Source organism: Perca flavescens, chromosome 1 (assembly GCF_004354835.1).
Source record: "Perca flavescens isolate YP-PL-M2 chromosome 1, PFLA_1.0, whole genome shotgun sequence".
Lineage (NCBI taxonomy): Eukaryota > Metazoa > Chordata > Actinopteri > Perciformes > Percidae > Perca > Perca flavescens.
This window is the reverse complement of record NC_041331.1, coordinates 40,544,177-40,565,744: the sequence shown is the minus strand read 5'-3', so window position 1 is coordinate 40,565,744 and position 21,568 is coordinate 40,544,177. Positions and strand designations below refer to the sequence as shown.

General features: G+C 42.5%; 1 protein-coding gene across 3 annotated transcripts in view; it reads left to right on the top strand.

Annotated features, from left to right (window-relative positions):
* Positions 1-21,568, top strand: part of LOC114554001 (multiple epidermal growth factor-like domains protein 11) — a 194,169-nt gene that overhangs the window by 68,999 nt on the left and 103,602 nt on the right. For all 3 annotated transcript variants that reach the window (XM_028575535.1, XM_028575527.1, XM_028575544.1), the window contains exon 6: positions 3,178-3,270. In XM_028575535.1, coding sequence (XP_028431336.1) covers positions 3,178-3,270 — 93 coding nt within the window. The remainder of the gene's footprint in view (positions 1-3,177; positions 3,271-21,568) is intronic.

Here is a 21,568-nt window from a genome sequence, read left to right as displayed (position 1 = left end):
CTAACTCTGTCTGACGCCCCCACCGCTAGCCTAGCTTAGCACAGATCCTGGAGGTAACCGGCTCCAGCTAGCCTAGCTTAGCACAGATCCTGGAGGTAACCGGCTCCATCTAGCCTACTGCTCCCAATAAGTGACAAAATAACGCCAACATGTTCCTATTACATGTTGTGATTTGTATAGTCACAGCGTGTACAAATAACAAGGTCACATGAGATACAGCCATCTTCTAACTGTATACAAACTGGGAACTATATTCTCAGAAGGCGAAGCACTGCTACTCTCTGCTACTTGGGCGGAGTGATTTGCTTGCAGCACCTGAGAAGCCCCGTGGTGAGGAGCAGAGAGTAACAACGGTGCTTCTCAGGTGTTGCGCTAATTCCTAATTCCTCGGCGTGTTCCTTTAAAGACTTGAATATGACTCAGTGCTTGTTGTGTCCATCTTTATTATGAACAGTGATATCCATAGAGACATTTTAAAAGGCTTTTTTTTTTGAAAAAAACATTCAACACAAATGCTCTATGGATCCATATACTTTATACAGAGAGTTAACACCGCTACTCCAAATATCAGTGGTGAAGTTTATGGGCAACAAGCTGCTGATGGAGACACGGTTTCTGTGATGTGGTGACGGCTGGGAAATCTCTCGGCTCCAGTACACTGGGAAGACGTCGAAACCCAGTAATAGTATTATTAACGACTTAATGGCTGGTCGCCAAGTGCAATCATGCATTGGGCAAGAGCCTAGTTATTTTTTTAACAGCCAAAAATCTCCCAACGGCTGGCGTCGCTCCTCTTCCGTCGCCTGTACCGGCTTGACGGAGAAGTTATGGTCACGTTGCTATGAGGTGGTATTGGGTGTGGTAGTATCGGAGTCATTTAATGACAAGTACATGCGCACGGCATCGGACCGATAACAGATAATGGCGTCAGTATTTAAATGTAAATTCCTCACTTAACCCTTGTGTCTTGTTCGGGTCTGTGGGACCCGTTTTTAATGAGAAGAAAAGAAAAATTATGCTTTTTATTATTTCTTCTAACTCAAACTCACTGGCCTTGGCTCATTTTCTGGGAAGAACATTAAAAATAACTTATGAAACTGTGTTGTCTTTCTGCACCTGCTATCCCACACAGTTACAAAATTGTTACATTTTAAGCACTTTCACCTGTTCTGATTAAGTTCTAAGCAATAAGTATCAATAATGATCAAAACTCTTGTTTCTATTTTGTTTTTTTTTTCTCACAAAAAATGAAAATGATCCAATGATCATAAATGTGATCTCACTGGGATAAATGGCAAATATGAACCATAAATGATGTATATATCATTGGTAATTGAGCTAAAGTAAACATCTGTTAAGTATTTTTATATACTGTAAATTGTTATGGCTGTATTGACTTAAAAGCCTAATAATGTGGTGGGTCCACCAGACCCGGGAACATTGGCTGTGTAACAAAAATATGAACACCACACAAGGGTTAAACACAGTAAATTATATCATCACACCACACATAAGACATTATGGATAGATACTGTGCAGTACATTGCATTTTAAAGAAAGAGACTTATATATTCTGTGGTTTTCTTAGAGAGTTGCTTAATGATGATGACAAATGACATAATAATTGCAAGTGAAAATGTCAAGTTTTATATTAAAAGTCATTTTGAGGTGCCATTGGGTTTAACGTTGTACGTGTTACTGTTTGAAGTCAGCGGGAGGGGCGTTTTCAGATTCACTTTTAGGTGTTATTATTCTTGTCTTTATTGCTTTCTCTGCCTTCCTTTATTAAAATGTTCCGCTATTATTTTTCCTTTTTTTCTCCACTTCCTCACACCTTCCCGTGGCCTCCTCCGGCCTCTGAGCTTAATAGCTGCTCAGCATGAGACGTGGCAGCCCCGTGAAAACATCATTTATCACGCTGTGGTAGAGTCGTTTGTTTTCAACCTTCTGATATTTATGACAGCTCTCAACTGTAAGGTTGTGTCCTGATGAAATATTACACCAGTTGGGGAAGCGTAAGGTGAAAATGAAGATGTCAGTGCCGCCTTTTCTGTTTGCTGTACGGGAGCAGATAATGTGCTGTACACACTATCAGAAGACTGGCTCGCAGCATCTCACCATATCTAAGTTTTTTTAGGGCATGGAATACATAAATAATAACAGCCATTCACAATTTGTACTCTTGATGGATTAATCTGTGCCTCGTTGATATATTAAATAGTCGAAACGCAAACATTTGAAACCGTAACGGCACGGCCGAGATGTGCACAGACTCTCTAAGTGACATTTCTTTCGTGTGCAGTGTTAAAGGGATAGTTTAGATGTTTTGAAGTGTGGCTGAATGAGTTTTTCTCCATAGTCGGTGTGTTAGCTACAGTAGGTGGTGGTCAGCGAGCCCCCAGTTTGGAGAAGCAGGCAGGAGTACCGACACAGAAGCTAAGCTAATGTCCTGCTGTGGACCGTGGGGGGCAGCAGCTAAATGAGACCCACACCCTAACTATAAGCTTTATCAAAGAGGAGAGTTTTAAGTTTACTCTTAAATGTGGTGACGGTGTCTGCCTCCCGGACCCAGACTGGGAGCTGGTTCCACCGCAGAGGAGCCTGGCAGGTGAAGGCTCTGGCTCCCAGTCTACTTTTAGAGACTCTAGGAACCACATCTAGCTCTGCTTTCTGGGAGCGCAGTGCTCTAGTGGGACAATAAGGTACTAGGAGCTCTTCTAGGTATGATGGTGCTTTGTAGGTCAGGAGAAGGATTTTTAATTCAATCCTGAATTTTACAGGTAGCCAACGCAGAGAAGCTAATACAGGAGAAATATGATCTCTTTTCTTAGTTCTCGTCAGAACACGCGCTGCAGCGTTCTGGATCAGCTGGAGAGTTTTAAGGGACTTATTTGAGCAACTTGATGGTAAGGAATTACAGTAGTCCAGCCTGGAAGTAACGAATGCATGGACTAGTTTTTCAGCATTGTGTTGAGACAGGATGTTCCTAATTTTGGCAGTGCTACGAAGGTGAAAAAAGGCTGTTCTTGAGGTTTGTTTTAAGTGGGCGTTAAAAATAACTCTGACAGTAGTGCTGGAGGCCAGGGCAATGCCATCCAAGACAGCCAGAGAGAGCCAGATGAATTTAAAAAAAAGGTTTGATATTAATCTTGGTGTCCTCTTCTTCCTCCTCCTCAGCGCTGTGTACTGAAGAGTGCGCCCACGGACGGTGTGTCTCTCCTGATACCTGCCAGTGTGAGCCCGGCTGGGGGGGACTGGACTGCTCCAGTGGTGAGTACACGTCGCACTCACGGCGAAATGAAAAGCTGATGGAAACAAATCACGCAGGGCTGGAGACTTTGCTTTTTATCTTTTTCTCAGGTTCACATAAAACTGAGCACGTACCACCACCATATGTAATCACTTCAGCTGCAGTGTCTCTATGAACACATGTAAGGCCGCAACCAACGGTTATTTTCATTGTTAATTAATCTGTCAATTATTTCCTCGATTAATGCATTAGTTGTTTGGTCTATAAAATGTCTGACAATGGTGAAAAATGTGGATCAATGTTTCCCGAAGCCCAAGATGACGTCCTCAAAGGACTTTGGCTGATTATGCGTTGAATTATGCGATCGCATAATTGCGTTTTTCTGGAGGGACTGCATAATAATGAAAAGAAATACAAAATGTCAAATCAAATGTTACACCAAACATTCAACTAAATATTTTACATTTGATTAACCGTGGTCTACACGATTAGCTAATCGCATTCTTTCAAATTCTGGTGCATCAACTATCTTTTAGTTATTCACATCTGTGGCCATAATTAGTCAAAAGTAACTGGCATGCAAGAGCTGTTTGGGAAGATCTTGTTTCCATCTCACACTCTGTAACACCCTGACGTACACAAATGAGAGCTGGAGCTGGAGCCACATTTAATGGTCAGTGACGGGGGCACAGCATAATGATCAGAGATTGGTATTTTCACAGAGACACCAAGTCGTCTGACGTTCGCCTTCCGTGGCGATAAAGAAAAGAGCACATTTCCACAGTAGAGGTCAATCTGCAAGCTCATTCCTGCAGATAAAAAAACGGAAATGTTAAGTGAGCAAGAAGGACATCGTGATTAGCTTGTTTGGCTTTAGAGCAAAATGCTGGTCGTCCAAGAGCACAGTCTCATACATAAGCAATTTGTAGCGCTCTACTGAGTAATAGAAAGGTAGAAAATAGGTCATAACACAGATGGGGACACACACACAACTCAACACACTACTCATTAAATAAAAGAAGATAATGCCAGTGCACACTCAAGATCAGCAAGCTATTTCATGATTTGAAAAGCACAAACATAAAACACAGATTTTGATTGAATTCTGTATATTTGAATGAATCTGTCTGATGATAAACTGTAATCTTGTCAGATATATGTAATCTGCAGTCAGACCACTAAGATCTTTATACGCCAGGAGCAGATTCTGGAACCCGAAACAATCTGGCTGTTGGACGATCGGTTGGATGTCTTGAACTTTGGTGGACTGTCTTACAATTTGAGCACATGGCTCAAAATATTTTGTATTATTCAATCCTTGGAGAAAAAGTTTTTTTGTGATTGTTGCGAGCAAAAATCCTTGATTATGCAGCACGTTTTCTTAAAAAAATGCGATGGAATATGCGGGATATTTATGCAATTTTATGCGATGAAATTTCGTGAACTTGCAAAAACTGCGGTTTGATGAAAAAAGAAAAAAAGTGATTCTTTTCGATGACGTTCACGTCGCGTAATTTCGTCACTTCATAATGTTCCCATGGCAACAGGGGAAAATGACTGCTCTTGTGTGAAGTAAGCGCAACATTTTTCAACTTTCTGCTAAGATATATGTGACTTTTTTGCAATGAAAATGTGGAGATTATGAAATCATGCAAGGCCCACATATTTTGCGCGGAAATCGGCAATTTATGCGGCGAAAGTGCGGCGTATTTGAAAAAATGCGGCCCCCCCCGCATAAAGATGTTCATCCGATCGTCATGTTTCCATCACTGCTGATCGGAGCTGGATATAACAAATACCTGTGACCACTGCAGTCAATTGTCCTGGGAATAAAAGCAGACTGTAGCCTTTCCCAGTGCAGACAAAATCCACATTAGTTAGTTAGTGGGGTTACCATGTCTTCTGATGACGAATGCATGGACAAGTGCTACCGAATCTGATTGGAAAAGAAAGCATGGAGGATTTTAAATATTCCTACGATGATGGGATGAAAACTGAGTGGATGAGATTTTGTTAAGGCCAGAAAGTGAGTTTTGAAAGCTGAAATGGAGATAATCTTTCAGTCACGGTTACTGATCAGCAGCTCATTTAGGTCCGTTTCGTGGTACAGAACAGTAAAAATTGTGGAAATGAAGCCACTGCATCTCAATATCAGTCTCATTTCAGTCATTTGGTTCCACTTCTCAGCTCTTCAGACTCTCACACTGCCCTTACGGAGGCTGAGGGAGTCCTGTTCTGTATAGCAATAGAATACACTTTATTGTCCCCGAGGGAAAATTTGTCTTGGGCATAGAGCTACAATCTGTTGCTTCACGACTAGGGCTGGGACGGTATGGATTTTTTCTTACCGCAGTTGAAAAGCAAGAAATTCCCACGGTAGAGCGGTTGTTGCAACCCTCTTACGAGAGTACCGTTAGTTGGAACGAGAATGGCATTTTGCGGCAATGACGGTGACAAGCTCAGACCCGCTGTAGGTGTCACGTGACCGCGGTAACCGTCCCAGCCCCACAAACTTGTGACAGATGAACCGTAAAATCAACATAAAATCAACATGAAAACATAAGATCATAAGATCAACGAAGCATCTTAGGACATAAAGGAAGGACACATATGACTGGACAGACCAATACGACATCTTAAAAAAAATGACTGTAATAATTAAAGTGTGATGTGCAAAAAGTGCTGGTGTATTTATTGCACTTTGCTCTGCTATCTGTGTATAAACCATAGCTGTATTCGTGTGTGTGTGTGTGTGTGTGTGTGTGTGTGTGTGTGTGTGTGTGTGTGTGTGTGTGTGTGTGTGTGTGTGTGGTTGGAGGGCTTTGGAGGGCCATTGACACTTAATGACTCACACAGCCCCTTTTAGTCCCACTTTGTTATTGGTGTGCTCCGGCCTCCCCAGTGTTTACCTGTTTTTATTGCTGCCCGGGGAACTGAGGCCAGGCCAAGACAGGAAAGGTAAATCTACCAGCAGTTAGGCTGAGGGGAAGAGGAAGATGAAGTAATTCGATCAACTCAATCTGTCGGGTTTACTCTGGAAGTTTGGCTTCAACTTCCTTTCTTCAATGTGCCGTCGTCGCCTGTCTGTCTTGTCTTGTCTGTCTGTCTTTGTTTTCTATCTCTTCATTATCCCCCTCTTATTTATTTTTGTGATAAAGCAAATCTGGCAGACTGTATGACAGGTGAATCTGAAGAATATTTTTGCCAGTGTCCCACAGGGTAAGGACTCTGCCTCCTCAAATCCCTCCACTAGACTTTGTCATTTGCTCATTACCTGTGGACAGATGTAATTTGCTATAAAGATGCTGCACAGTGAAACCGAGTCGTCCCTCCCACGGGGATATTGAGCCTATTCCTACACAGGCTGTGTTTTATATCACACACGCTCTTACCTGATTGGTCAGAGGAAATACATCCCGTGGTCAGTAACAGATTGAAAGGTCCCATATTGTTTTATTTTTTGTTATTATTAGTTTGTTTTCTAATAAACTGCAGCCTAGGAAGAGCGCAGTGTCCGTCATGTTGTTTTGGGAAATGAACTGCAGAGACACGAGTTGAATACATGTAAAGGCCTAATGTCTCACAGGCAGGACTGACACATTACTGGATCCTGATTGGTGGGCAACCTGGTCCTCTAATTCAGATGAGTTAAGTGAAAACTCTTCCTGTTTGAATGTCACAAACTAGTCTGATGGGAAATGAGTTCAGCAATTATTCACAGAGAGAAGCCAAGAAAACAAAGTCCGGCTGTGATTTCTTGTATTGACCCTAAAAAGAAGGGAGGATAATCCAAAATAAAATACCCTGAAGCCAAGCACTCAAAAAAAAAAATAATAATAATAACTAACTAAAACTAAAAGTGTAATATAACAGTATTGCAGTATTGCTTGCTGTCATGGAGGACTTGTTGGAATATAAAACTAGGGATGCACCGCATCCAGATTTTTGGGGTTCGGCCAAATATCGAATCCACTGGTTAAGATTCTGCCGAATCCGAAACCGAATCCTCCTCCTGTCCTCAGTCCATTAATGAAGTAAACACATGAATGAAGTAAACAGGGACTGTCCTTCCTTTGCCGTACTTGAAGTTGCTGCATTTTGGCTGCTTTCTGTAGATTCCTTCATGCACAACTTGTATTCTTTCAGATGTTTGATACCCAATGTTGTAACAGCGGCCATGTTGTGTATAGTTTAGGGTCCTCGCAACAACGAGACCAATCGGCATTGCAGATTAAACATGTAGCTGGACTTGAATGGCCTTCTTTTTCTGCTCACGAGTTCTATTTTCACTTTCTCACAGCCTACTGCTTTGAACGTTCCACCTACGTAAACACCTTCCCGTAATCAACGGTGCTGTCATTACAAATTCCCCCGTCAAAAAGCCTAATATTTGTCCGAAGCCAAATCCTGGATTCGGTGCAATCCTAATAAAAGTGGACGTTGACTAGAAAAAAAACACACCCTATTTATCCAAACCATTAGCGTATACATGTCATTTCTAGGAAAACAGGGCTCAGTGTCAAGAATTATTAAATCTATTTTACATGATTATACAGTAGCGTGTGTGTGTGTGTGTTTCCTTTTGAAACCCACAGTACATAGCAGAAGAATGCATGTTATGTAACTCAAAACTTCCTGTGGGCTCTCTTAGTTAGGAAGAAAGGTAGAAGAGAAAGCCACAGGATTGTCCTTTGCGTTGTCTTTGACTGTAGCTAACTAGATTAGCTGCTGAAGCAGTGTGTGAGCGTCAGCTGCCTTCCCTGTCCACATGCCAGTCCAGTCGAAGAACTCTGTTGCTCTGCCAGGCAATATAAATAGCTCGGACAGAAGTGTGGGGGGGGAGCAACGAGAGGAAGACAAGGATGAGACGGGCAAAGACAAAAGAGGAGACATTGGAAAAGGCCTCTAAAGTAGAGGAAATTATAAGGAAAAAAATGGTAGATAAGGACAAATTATGATGGAAATTATCTTGTCAAGATGGTGATTATGATGAGAGAGATTATCAAGAGCAAGAAGGAGAAGATGAAGGGAGGGAACATTGCAAAGAAGCAGTTTAAAGATGGTTAAGGTTGTTAAAAGAATCAAGCAGAGTAGAAGTCGCTACATAGGCAATTTATGAAGTGATCAACAGTAATTACTTCAGTGCCTTCAGACTTTTATCAATTTCAGGGTTGACAGTTGTGTTAGTTTACTTATGCTGGTATTAGCGTTGTTTTGTCACGGAACAAAAAAGAAAAATCAAGATAGAAATATCTTGTTTATGTGCAAACAATTACAATCTCTAGATTACCAGAGTCCTAGACGGGCTGTTTTTGATCTGAGAACAGTAGTCTCTATGTGGATATAAAGTATTCTTAACCACATCACAAATGATGACTTGAATTTATATTTTGGCCTTGTTAAGTACTTGATTTTCTTCTCGACCCAATCACCAGCCAGAATGCTGATATCTGACAATTTTGCATAACCGAATGTTACTGTACAGCAGACTGAGCTCCTGAAATGGCGTATGCCATTATTGGAGTGTTATCAAGACGCGTACTCGCTTTTTTGGCGTGTTTATCAACGCTGTTTGGCCTCCATTGCCTTACATTACCTTGCGATTGAGTGTCAATTTACGCTGTAGCGAGTAGTATGAAAGGGCGAAAATCCGCACAGGACTTTCACCCAGGAGACCGGGGATTGCGTCCCGCGTGTCACGTTTCCTTCGTGTCCCGCGTGTCACGTTTCCTAAACTCAACTGTCGCTTTCTTCTTTTCCTAAACCCAACCGGTTCTTCTTTTCCTAAACCCAATCGGCGTGTCACGTTTCCTAAACCCAATCGTAGCGGTTTTCACACCAATTGGGGTGTATGTTTACGTCCGCTGTATACAGCGTAGACATACACGCGAATAGCTCATAATGCGTACAGATAACACGCCACTTGGCTTTAGGAAAGTGACGTGTATGTTTACGTGAAATAATGATATCATGTCTTGTACAGTATGTGCAATGGCATTTTAAAAACTATTTCTGTCTACAATATCTGTCGATGTTATGGTGTAGGTTAGGCAGCCTAAACACAGGTTAAGTATGTTTAGGGTTCGCTTCACAAAGAGCACACTAGTTTCTGCCTTGGCGCTAAGTGTTGGCGCTGGATGGAAGTGACGTTATGCAGAATCATTCATTCATCTAACTCCTAACTATAGTTTATATGTTTTGTAACTAACACTTGGTCAAGGTTAAAGGTCCCATGGTATGAACATTTCACTTTATGAGGTGTTTTAACATTAATATGTGTTCCCTATGGTCCCCCAGTGGCTAGAAATGGTGATAGGTGTAAACCGAGCCTTGGGTATCCTGCTCTGCCTTTGAGGAAATGAAAGCTCAGATGGACCAATCAGGAATCTTCTCCTTATGAGGTCATCGGGAGCAAGGTTACCTCCCCTTTCTCTGCGTTGCCCGCCCAGAGAATTTGGCCCACCCATGAGAGAGAGAGAGACATCATGGCTTTCAAACGAGCGAGTTGGTCAAGACCACTGCCACTTGATCAAGGCACTGGCTCAGATCTGGAGTTGGTCCCCGGACGCTGTGATTGGCTGCCCACTGCTCCCTTGAGGAATGGGTTAAATGCAGAGAATGAATTTCACTACATGTATGTATATTTGACAGGTCGTCCAATCAGGTGCAGCCATCCCAGTTGCAGGAGGTTGGGGCCTGTTTTCTTCGCTTGTCAGTGGTCATTGAAGATAAATTGATACAGTAACTGCTAAAGGCAAGCCCATCAAGTGTCCAATCCGTGGAAGCGGGGGCTATCCCCTCTGTCAAAAAACACCACCGTGGACACGCGTTTCCTCAGCAGCAGTCCATTTGATATTAACCGCAGAGCTATTCAAAAACAAAGCCCTTTATATCATGACAAACAAGTGAAGACTCATAAAACACTATACAAGTGGAAGCACAGATGGCAGCGGAAATCTATAAATATACAGTGTGTGTCCACAGGAGCTGGTGGTTTTCATTTGACGTGTTTGAAGCCTTTCATCTTGTTTCATTTGACCAACTGACCTTTTCAACTCAGGCTGCGCCCAAACAACCTCACCTAAAAACGTGACTCTCTCTCTCCCTCTCCCTCTCCCTCTCTCTCTCTCTTATTTTAAAAGAACTCTGTTGTGGCTTGATAGAGATGACAGTGTAATCTCAGCCAACTACAGGAAATGACCCCCCGTCAAAAGACAAGGGTTTATGGGTAAACCTCACTTCACTTCTCCCCCCCCCCCACCACAAACACACACACACACACACACACACACACACACACACACACACACACACACACACACACACACACACACCGGGGTTGTGAGGACTCAAAGTGCACAACACCCTGACAGCGACAATCAGGCCTGTAAAAACTCTCAATCTTGTGTTCCGTGTTTCACTCGGCCATAAGTGATGAATTCTGCGCAGATCTCCATTTGTTGTCATGGAAACAGACGATAGCCTAGCACATTACATTAACACGCCTTTTACTGATGAGCTACTGGAAGCTTTTGCCATGGCAAAGAGTACCGTTGTTTGTGTCTCTTGTAATGGATGAACTTTCACAGCCAGATGGAGAAAAACTTTTCTAATGAGCATGTGAAGGCAGACGTGGCTTCTTTCAGTACTTTGAGCAAAAATCCCAGTATCTGGGTAACCAGTTTGCTGTTATTGTTTTCCAAACTGCACATCATCTTTAAAAATAGCAAAGATGGAAAACAGCTGAGGCTGAGGGGGGAACATGTTAAGCCTGGTGTATGTGGCGTGCTTTACCTTGCGGGCTTCTCATTTTACCTCCTGTGTTTTTTTTCTAAAGTTCCTATAAATATGATAATGTGTCATGGTCGAGTTGATCTGGTGTGCCTTGCTGAGACGACACCGCGGCTGTTGTTGACCAGCGTGGGTGCAAACTCGCTAACTGTGCCCAGACATGTCATTTATCAGAGCTGGACTCATGCAGATGGAAGCAACACACACACGTAAACACACACGTGTGAATCCAGGCGTTAAAGTAAGTCGGAACAATCCGGAACGGGCTTCTGGCACCTTAGATTAATAAGTAAATTAATCTAATTAGCAGTTTCATACATCAGTGATTCCTGTTTGTTTAAAATAACGCCAAATATCCGTTCCAGTGTTTCCCTGTTCACTCTCGGCAGCGCACCGCTATGAGTCCAGTAACAACAACATGACATCATGACTTTGCGTAAACATACACGCCAACTTTCGTTAGCCAAGTGGCGTGTTATCTGTAAGCATGTTGAGCTATCCACGTGGATGTCTACGCTGTATACAGCGGATGACAGTCTGCAACGTCACAGCGTAAACATACACGTGGCACTTTCTAAAGCCACGTGGTGCGTTATCGCGAGGCTACGTGTTACCGCGAGACTACGTGTTATTGAAAAGAAAACCAGGTTGGGTTTAGGAAAGGAAGAACGGGCAATTCGCCTTTTCATACTACTCCTTACGGTGTCAATTCACATGCAATCGCAAGGTAATGTAAGTCAATGGAGGCAAATTGGCGTTGATAAACACGCTAAAAAACTATTATGTGTCTTGATAACACGCCAATAATGGCATACAAATTGGTATGTCATATATACGCCACTTCATGAGATCAGTCTGACCAGACAGACACTTGTCTCTAATAATAGCAGGAAAGTCAAGTGTTATCTCTTTGCATTTTAAAGAGAAGACCTATCTTTTTAATCTGGAGTAATGTATAGCATTAGTTATTATTTAAATGTTAATCATTGGTTTTCATCAATCATTCACTCTCAACATTTTATTGTCTTACTGCATTTTTAGTCTTGCTTAAAAACTAGTATTTTGTTTATTATTTATTTATTGTCTTGTGTTTTGTTTGTGTGTTTGTGTGTTTGCTTGTGTTTTGTTTTCGTCTGTGTAGTTTTAGATTTGTTCCGTGAAGCTTTTTGGACTGCATGCTTCCTTGTAAGGTGCTATATAAATAAAGATGAGTTAAACAGCTAAAGTCAGTTGAACAGGTGAAGATCACGTTGTCTGTAGCCTACCGGTTACAAACAGGCCCTGTAGTGAACGACACAGTAACGTGCTGCAGTGTTTTTAGCTGAGTTAGACAGAGAATGTTTGGTTAAAACCGATCAGGGATGCTGTTTTGCCGTCATTGTTCAAAGTGAATGTAGCCCCGGTGTGTTTTATGTGGAGTGACTGTGTCAGACACTGTTTAAAAAGTTTTTCAGCAACTGGTCATATGGAGGCAATTTTGCCTTGTGTGCTCTGATTAATTTTGCATGCAGTTAACACGCCAGTCATAATTTTGTTTTAATGACCACTCAACTCCTGGCCATTGCTCCTGCTGTTCTTTACCACTGTTTTGAAAGAAGAAAATTCAATTACATTTTATTTACCAAATCATAACAAGAGTTATCTCAAGACGCTTTACAGATAGCGTAGGTCTAGACCACACTCTCTACTTTACAAAGACCCGACAATTCCGGTAATTCCCCCAAAAGCAAACATTTAATGCGACAATGGTGATGAAAAACTTCCTTTTAGACAGAAACCTCGACTGGTGAGGAAAATCTTCCTTTTAAGGAGAAACCTGGGACAGACCCAGGCTCTTCATGGGCGGACATCTGCTGCTGCCGGTTGGGGGTACGATGAACCGTGGCAATTATAGTAACAAGAAAGGTAACGGAACTACGACTAGAAATAATTGTTGTAGCAGTTCATGGTGTAGCAGAGCATAGCATAGCAGGGCGTAGTAGGGGGTCGCAGGGTGTTGTAGGGCATAGTAGGGCTTAGCAGGGCTTAGCAGGGCATAGCAGGGTGTAGTATGGCGTAGCTGAGCAAAGTAGGGTGTAGCAGGGCGCCGGGCAGGACCACGACAGCGCCAAAATTTAGGTGCCACCCTAATCCAAGGAAAACTGCGAGTGGAGAAAACATAAGGACTCTGGGGAATAAGGTCCCCGGGGGCTAAGTTAATAAGCATACTGGGACATGAATGCACACAGATGGAAAGAGAGAGGAGAGAGGAGCTCAGTGTGTCAAAGGAAGTTTTGAAAGACTACAGATCTTAGGGTTCCCCCACCTGCCAGATTCCACTTTAACGCCTGCATGTATCCCATTTACACATGCACGACACAAAGGCCGGAAAGCTCACAAACAAGCAGAGCAGCAGCTGGGCAGACACACACTCGTAGAGTTGCCTACAGTGATGTATTTGCCTCTTTTTGCTGCTTCCTCGTGCAGCCTAAGTCCCCACAAGAGCCAAGTTTCACACAATTTTTCTCGCTGGCATCCATGGTTGGTAAAAAGCCTGTCAAGGTGTGCAACAACATAATGCAGCCTGAGCTTTCCCGTCAGCCGCTGTTCACTCTTTTTGCTCCTCTGTTTGTCTCCTGTGCCCCTCTCCTTATCTCCCGGTACCACTCTTCAGCTCGACTGTACAAAATCCATACCGATCCATCACAGTGCAACTCTGCCTCAGCTTCCGCCTTTGATTTGTGTTTGTTCCCCAACACTCAGCCACTACATACAAGCCTTTTTCACCAACACCTTTATTTCTCATGATATTTTTTCATAGGTTTCCTTTATTGTAATTGTTTTCTTTCATGCTCTTCTCCGGTGAGTGGAAAAGATTTTAGTTCTGGATTGCCAACATCACAAACATCACAAACACAGATCACAGCTGTTTCTGTATTCTATGCACGTAGAACTCCAAAGGTCAAAGTCTCAACATCCAGACAATGGACTAAACAAATACGCTTTGGTTCCTAAAATATTCATCAGTGGACGAGCGCTGACTGCCAGACCGACTATTTTCTAGTCGTCTTTTTTCTTACAAAAACCTTTTCTTTTAATGCAGGACATTCTCCTGAATCTGATTGCACAAGGTCACATCTCACATATCTATCCTTGCCCTGTTTCAGTTGATGTAAGTACCAGTGGAGGAGAAAACAGCAATTAAACAACAAAAACTGCACCTTGACTCTTCTAACATGTAACTGAGGTGTAAAATGATCTAGCAACAAAGATTTAGGTGAGAATTACTGCAAGGACACTAACAGACTCAGCAGTGCTGCTCCTGGCCAGCTGGATTTAACTGAGCTGATCAATCACAACCACGATTAACTCAACAACAAGCCTCAACAGGCTTTAGATTCTGATATTAAAGGAATATACAGTGTGATATATATATTTTATTTAATTTTACTTTTCAGAACAGCCAAGCTACATTACATCTGCTTTACTTGCGATTAAAGCAGATGTATTGATCGTAGATTGTATGATCCGATTTGAACCCAGACCACGATCGTTTTCTAAACGTATCTAAGTAGTTTTTGTGCCTAAACATAACCAAACTGGGACAGTTTCACAACGTTAAAGACATATTTCAAACTGAGACGGTTACAATTATATAAGAGGATGGAAAACGCTCCTGTGGGTCGTATTAGAGGGTAGGAAAAAATTACCAATATCGTCGTACGGTTTGGAGCCCTTGTTGAAAATGCAACTTGACTGGTTGGTGGAGGCATTCAACCGTGAGGCAGTAATTGTAGTTTTATTTATTTAAAATTTGAAAAGCTTTTATGTGCCAATGCTCTGTGCTCCGCCACACCACAACTTATAATTTGATTTTGAAATAGCCAAACAGCTTTTCATTCATATCCTCTTTGTGTCAAAAACACCTGCCGCCTTGTCTGCTTGTGGAAAACACTTGCTCACGAGATGAAGCAGGTAAACAGGTTGTCAGAGGAAGAAAGCAGCAGGTGTAAAAGGTTATGTTCTCTGTAAGAAGACAGAAGTAAGACGAGGTGTGATTGGGAGGAGTGAGGGGAACATTTGGCTGAGACGGACGTGACATGTTTCTCGAAGAGATGGGTTTTCAATCCCCTCCGGTAGTGACTATGCAGTACTGAATGGGATGGGAAGGTCACCCCTCCATTGGGAGACAAGAGGTAACAAATTCGAGGCCGCCTAAAGGCAATTCACTGTAGGAAAGGAGGAACTAAGCCCCCGGTAGGAGCTGATAGGCTGCTATAGACTGAATAAGATACAAAAAAAAACCTGGGAACACTGTGCAGTGTGGCCTTTCATGAAGATTACTTCTATTACAATTAGACACCAGAGCTCACTCACTCTTTGTTTTTTAGCATTTTAATCTGAAAGGTCCCCAAGTTCAAGGTCTTCAGCGGCAGATTCACCGCTTAAAGTAATTTATTTACTTTACACAATTGTTTGCATTTCTTTAAACCAATTACAAACGTCTTGGGCCCTCTAGGGACCATGGTAGCAAAGCAGGAAGTAAAGTGACGAAGTATAAGGGCGCCAAATTCTGCAAAAGGAGGCAGGTTGGGGGGTCTGGATGGGTCAAACAAACACAGGACTATCAGCCAGGAGATAAGCTCCGAACACAGTGACGGTGGCTCTGCAAAATAGTCTCGAGAAGGAACTTGTTTTGGTGGAACATTTGCACCCTGCAGAAGAAAACGCCACATACAATATTAAATGAAGTTAACTGTTCACAGTCTGGATCATCGACAGTTCAGGATGTTCGAAACTCTGTTCGTTTGGGGAGGAAAATTTGGATTGTGATCGTTTCGGGGAGTAATTGTAAAGATGTACAAAGAATATGTTAAACGTTAGGGCATTTACTATCTAACTGGGACGTTTTGGGCCCAATACACTGGTAATAGCAAATGAGATTTAACCATGAATCAGCTAATTTAAATAGCTCACGTTACTGTATCGTGTCAACAGTTAACTTCATGTAATATTGTATGTGGCGTTTTCTTTTGCGGGGTGCAAATGTTCCACCAAAACAAGTTCCTTCCCGTGACTATCTTGCAGAGCCACAGTCGCTGTGTCCGGAGCGCTGCTCAAGACTAGGTATTAGCTAAAGTGGTTAGCACACACCAAATGTTTCGGCCGATGACGTATTTTGTCGATTTTGACCAGCTCACCCGGAGACTGATACTGAAGGCAGGATACATTCAGAAACCCGTATCTCACTCAGAACAGCATGGATGGGTTTTTTCCAAGTTTGTATGCGTGTGGAAGCACCAGAGACACAAAATAACTCAGAAAAAGTGATTTTTTTCATAATATGGGCACTTTAAATTAGACAGGGAACATTTTACGGCACTGTACAGACTTATACTTCAAGTACTTTAAGTACATTTTGCTGATGACACTTTTACTCAAGTAAAGTTTTGAATACAGTACTTTAACTTTTACTTAAAGGTGCTCTAAGCGATGTTGGGTGACGGTGACTTCTTGTTGACGTTCAAAGTATTGTCAAACAAAACGGAGGCTAGCTTGGCCCTCCCTCCCCTCCCTTCCGTGCTTCCGTGCACTAACCCCACCAACCCCCACCCCCAAATCCTTCTTTTCGGTTATTGGCTGGAACGCTGGAACACTGTTTATTATGTTTGGTGGTGCTGGTTGGCACAGCTTGTTTTTGTTTTGTTTTGTTTTGGGCTGTCTATAGAGACCGCGTTGTTTTTACAGTGTGTTCAGGGGACAGGCAGCTAGACGATAGTGAGGAGATGTTTTTTACAGTGTGTTCAGGGGACAGGCAGCTAGACGATAGTGAGGAGATGTTTTTTACAGTGTGTTCAGGGGACAGGCAGCTAGCAGATAGTGAGGAGATGTTTTTTACAGTGTGTTCAGGGGACAGGCAGCTAGCAGATATTGAGGAGATGTTTTTTACAGTGTGTTCAGGGGACAGGCAGCTAGCAGATAGTGAGGAGATGTTTTTACAGTGTGTTCAGGGACAGGCAGCTAGCAGATAGTGAGGAGATGTTTTTACAGTGTGTTCAGGGGACAGGCAGCTAGCAGATAGTGAGGAGATGTTTTTACAGTGTGTTCAGGGGACAGGCAGCTAGCAGATAGTGAGGAGATGTTTTTTACAGTGTGTTCAGGGGACAGGCAGCTAGACGATATTGAGGAGATGTTTTTTACAGTGTGTTCAGGGGACAGGCAGCTAGACGATATTGAGGAGATGTTTTTTACAGTGTGTTCAGGGGACAGGCAGCTAGACGATAGTGAGGAGATGTTTGCCGTATGTGACAAAAAATGTTGTAGCCTAAAAAGCGCGTGACATCGCTTAGAGTACCTTTAATTGAAGAATCAAAATACTTCCTCCACCAGTGCTCTACACAAACCAGAACATGACAAGTGTCATTGTTGTGTCGCTGTGCAGCAGCAGTCTTCTCCTCCGTGTGATCCAGTGTTGCGTGGTCTTTTATCCCCTCCTGTTTGATTATTTCCTCATTGTGTCATAAATAAATTACTAGCGTAACAAATTCAACACATTACCTAGATTAATGCGCCTATTCTCAATCCCTAATCCAGTGCAGCTTCAGGCTGGGAGGTTAATGAGATGTCACAGAAACCTTTTCACCCCACTACTCAGACGCCACGAGATGGTCTCGGAGGACATGAAATATTCAGCCACGCTTGGAAAGGGATTAGCTTCTGAGAGCCATGAAGTGTTTATGTCTTTTGTTTAAAACATGATGTTATTTTAACATGCTGTAATTTTATTTTTACAGTGATGTTGGGAGGAATAACTGGAGTGTTGGCTGTATTTGAACAAGCAAAAAGAGAACTCAAAACCGTACATCATTTCTGTATTTAATTCGTGACAGTCTTCCGTCTAGATCTCACTGTTCTTCTGCTTCGTGGCTGTCTGATCTGTGAGCTGTCACTGCAGCACAGTCGCTCAGCATTATGTGTACGAGTCTAACTCACCTGTGCTCTGGCTGGCAATAGATGACTCTGAACTCCCACTGCTCCTCATTAGCATGGACTTCATTAGGCCGCTAATACCTGTTGCCCGTGTTGGAAGGGGTGATACTGAGGGGGTCAGTAGCCATTAGCCAGGCTGTCCCCTCGAGCTTTGGCCGGCTCTGAACCCCATCCAGGAGCAGACTGGCGTTTCTATGACAAAGTGTATCTTTCATTACCCAACAGACTGAGTTCAGCAAGTCATTAAGTGCAGCTTTGCAGAAATGATGCAGGGTGAGTTTTCTGTGGAGAGGCTAGAGAGCATTACGTGACAGGCAGAGGAGAGAGAGAGGATCATAGATATGTATAATAACAAAAAAAAAGAAGGTATGAAGAGCCTTAGTGATCCAGATGAAGGGAATGCATAGGGGAGGAGTATGTCTTAGGGATAAAAGCATCTGATGTTGCTTTATATAAGCTTGTTGTGTATGTGTTTGCATATATTGAGTCAGTATTACACACTGCTGTCCCTGTTGCACTCTGAAAGACTGTGTGGTGGTGGTGGTGGTGGTGTGTGTGTGTGTGTGTACGTGTTTGCCAAGGCTGCAGCTCCTGTTTATCCTGGTACTTCATTTACGTCCTCAGTGATAATAACACACACACACACACACACACACAACGCTGACAAGTGGACTTGCCCCACTGCCAAGTCCAATTAACGGCTACAGTCGCATCAGCATGCCCCTTATGTTTGGTCAAAATTAATTTAGCAACAAACTTTTTAATCAAATTCCACCACCATCCCCTGAGGGGTGATTGGCTCTCTGCACTCCAGTGTTTGGTGCCGCGATGTCCATCTCCTCCAATAGGGAGCTGTGATAGGGAGCGGAAGAAAAATGATCCTTCAGCATTTCCTGCTGTTTGTTAAATTACAGCGAGCAACACAATCAAAGCCACAGTCCGGCTGGTGTAAAGCAAAATGCTCAGTGAGTTTTTTTGCGTTGTTATAATATTTTACAGACCTTTTGAAAAAGTCTGTAAAAAACACCTCGCTACAGATATAGGATGTGTACAGTATTTGAGTATCAAAGCAAACCATTCTAGCAAAATCTTACATTGGAACCCTTTGTCAAAAGAATATTTAAAAAAAATAACATTTAAAAGAAGCTCCTGATGAACCATTACAATGGCTTCTGAGCCTTTCTGTCTGTGAATCTCTTATTACATTACATTACATGTCGTTTAGCTGACGCTTTGATCCAAAGCGACTTACAATTATATATGTCAGAGGTCGCATGCCTCTGGAGCAACTAGGGGTTAAATGTCTTGCTCAGGGACACATTGGTTGATGTATGGCATGTGTCATATCCACTGTGCCATCACCACCCCAATTATTATTATTATTATTAGATTGTCTTAGGAGCACTATCCACACACATATCTCATCACACATTTTGGCTGGCAGTACCTCATTCTGTAGGGAGTTGGGTTGGGAACTGAAGGGTTGCTGCTTCAAGTCCCCATACGGACAAAAGTATGGTGGTGGACTGGTAGCCGGGGGGTTGCCAGTTCACCTCCTGGGCTGCCAAGGTGCACCGAACCCCCGACTGCTTGGAGCGCCTGTCCATCGACAGCTGCAGCCCTCTGACTATGACATCTCTCCAATAGTGCATGTATAGGTACTGAGCATGTGTGTGCCATTCAGGCCTGTGTGTAATGTGTATAATAACAACAGAGTGAAAACATTGTAATTTCCCCTTGCGGGATTAATAAAGTAAAAATTATGAATTATTATTATTACTGTTATGGCTGATTTCGCAGTTAAACTCCAGTATCGTTTTACGAAACTACTTCATAAGTGTTACTGAGAGTCTACACCCTTTCTATCCATGTGTTAGAGCAGAGCTTTGTACTTCAGTTTGATCTGAAACCTTCCATCCATCTCTTCACGGAAGCAGACAGCTCTCGCGTGCATGTTTACAGTTATTATGACATAACTGGCAAAAGTGAGACTGCTTCTCTTAAGATTGTAGATGCTGTTTAGTTCCACTCATGATATTTCTACTAGAAATGTAAGTGACAGGTAGGCATGAGAGGCGTTCAAGTGTGTTTTTTCTTTTTTTTTCAGGCACTTCTGTTTTATTGAACACCAAGTCGCATATGTTAGGGCTTTCAGAAAAGTCCTGAGTGATCTTCAAAAGTCTGAAACTCATAATTACGATAACTGAAATAACCAAAATGACGTGAACGTGGCACAACACCGCTCGCTGTGTGCCACATCTACTGTAGAAAATAATGTCAATCAAAAATGCTAATAAAGTTACATGAGAACTCAAAATATAATGTACCAAATGTTTAGTCTGCTGGTGTGGCAAGAAGCTTAAGATAAGCTTTATGGGTTGCAATTATCAAATATTTTTACAAAGTAATTCCCCTAAATTCCATGTTCTTAAAGTAATAATCTGGAAGATTTTCATTTAAATAGATGTCTGTGACTAAGTGACTATCCATCACCCAGCAGTGGTTGGTCCGCCAGAGAGGGTAGGCGGAGCTAACGCATCGGACACGCTCTTCAAATCACATGCAGGGCTGTACTGCTCGAGTTGCTTTTCTGTTCTTACGGACTTGGTATTTGGACTCGGACTTGTCCAGCAATATATGTTTTTATTCTAAAGTCACTTCCTCTTTTAAAACAAAATCATTGCTGAAGCGCGCTCATTCAGAAAACCGGTATTAGCTTAATTCTAAATCCATCTAGAACAGGCATCGAGATAAGTCGCCTGGTACACACCTGGCTGCATCATATACCTCAGTCATCAGGCATCAATCTTTTTCATTTTGGCCACAGACATTAATAGCTGCTTTCCGACTGGAGGGAGTTTTGCAGTTCCTAGAACATAACGTTCCTAGAACCCTTTTTTTCTCTTGGTCCTACTGGACCAATTTGGGGATTTTTAAGTTCCTCTGGCCGCAGTTCCTGTAACTCTTTCAGCTCCTACTTCAGGGCAGGGTCTTTTCGCTGTTCCCTTTTCAACATATTCAACAATTTTAACAATTTTCGCCATCTTATTCATCACTAAATTCACTTCTGACAACGTTTTATTCGAGAAATTAGTTTAAATTTTGAATATAGGCAGTCTCGCGTAAATTGATGCCGAATTGACAATTTGCTTCCAAGTTTTCGGAGTTGAGAAGCGCCATTAAGTGAGGCAACAGCCAGCTAGCTCGGCCAGTCATGCTCGGTAACCCCGCTGTAAGCTGGAGGTCTCTCAGACCGCTCTCGTAAATAAGAGGCTTTTATTTCGCCGTTGACGGTTCGTTTGTTTAAATATCACAACACATGTCCATCATAAGATTAACGGGAACCTGGGGTTAACTTGCCATGGTCTTTTTCGGAGTTGTCAGCAAGTACTTTGTACTATGGATTGTTCAGGACAAGTAATACGTTCAAGAATGGGAACATTTCTATTTTATATTTTAAGTAAATAATGTGGCCTAATTTGATATTTTCTTTCTGCAATCTTGACTGGCTCTCATTTGGACTTGGTCTTGATTTGGACTCGACTAGTCTTGGTCTTG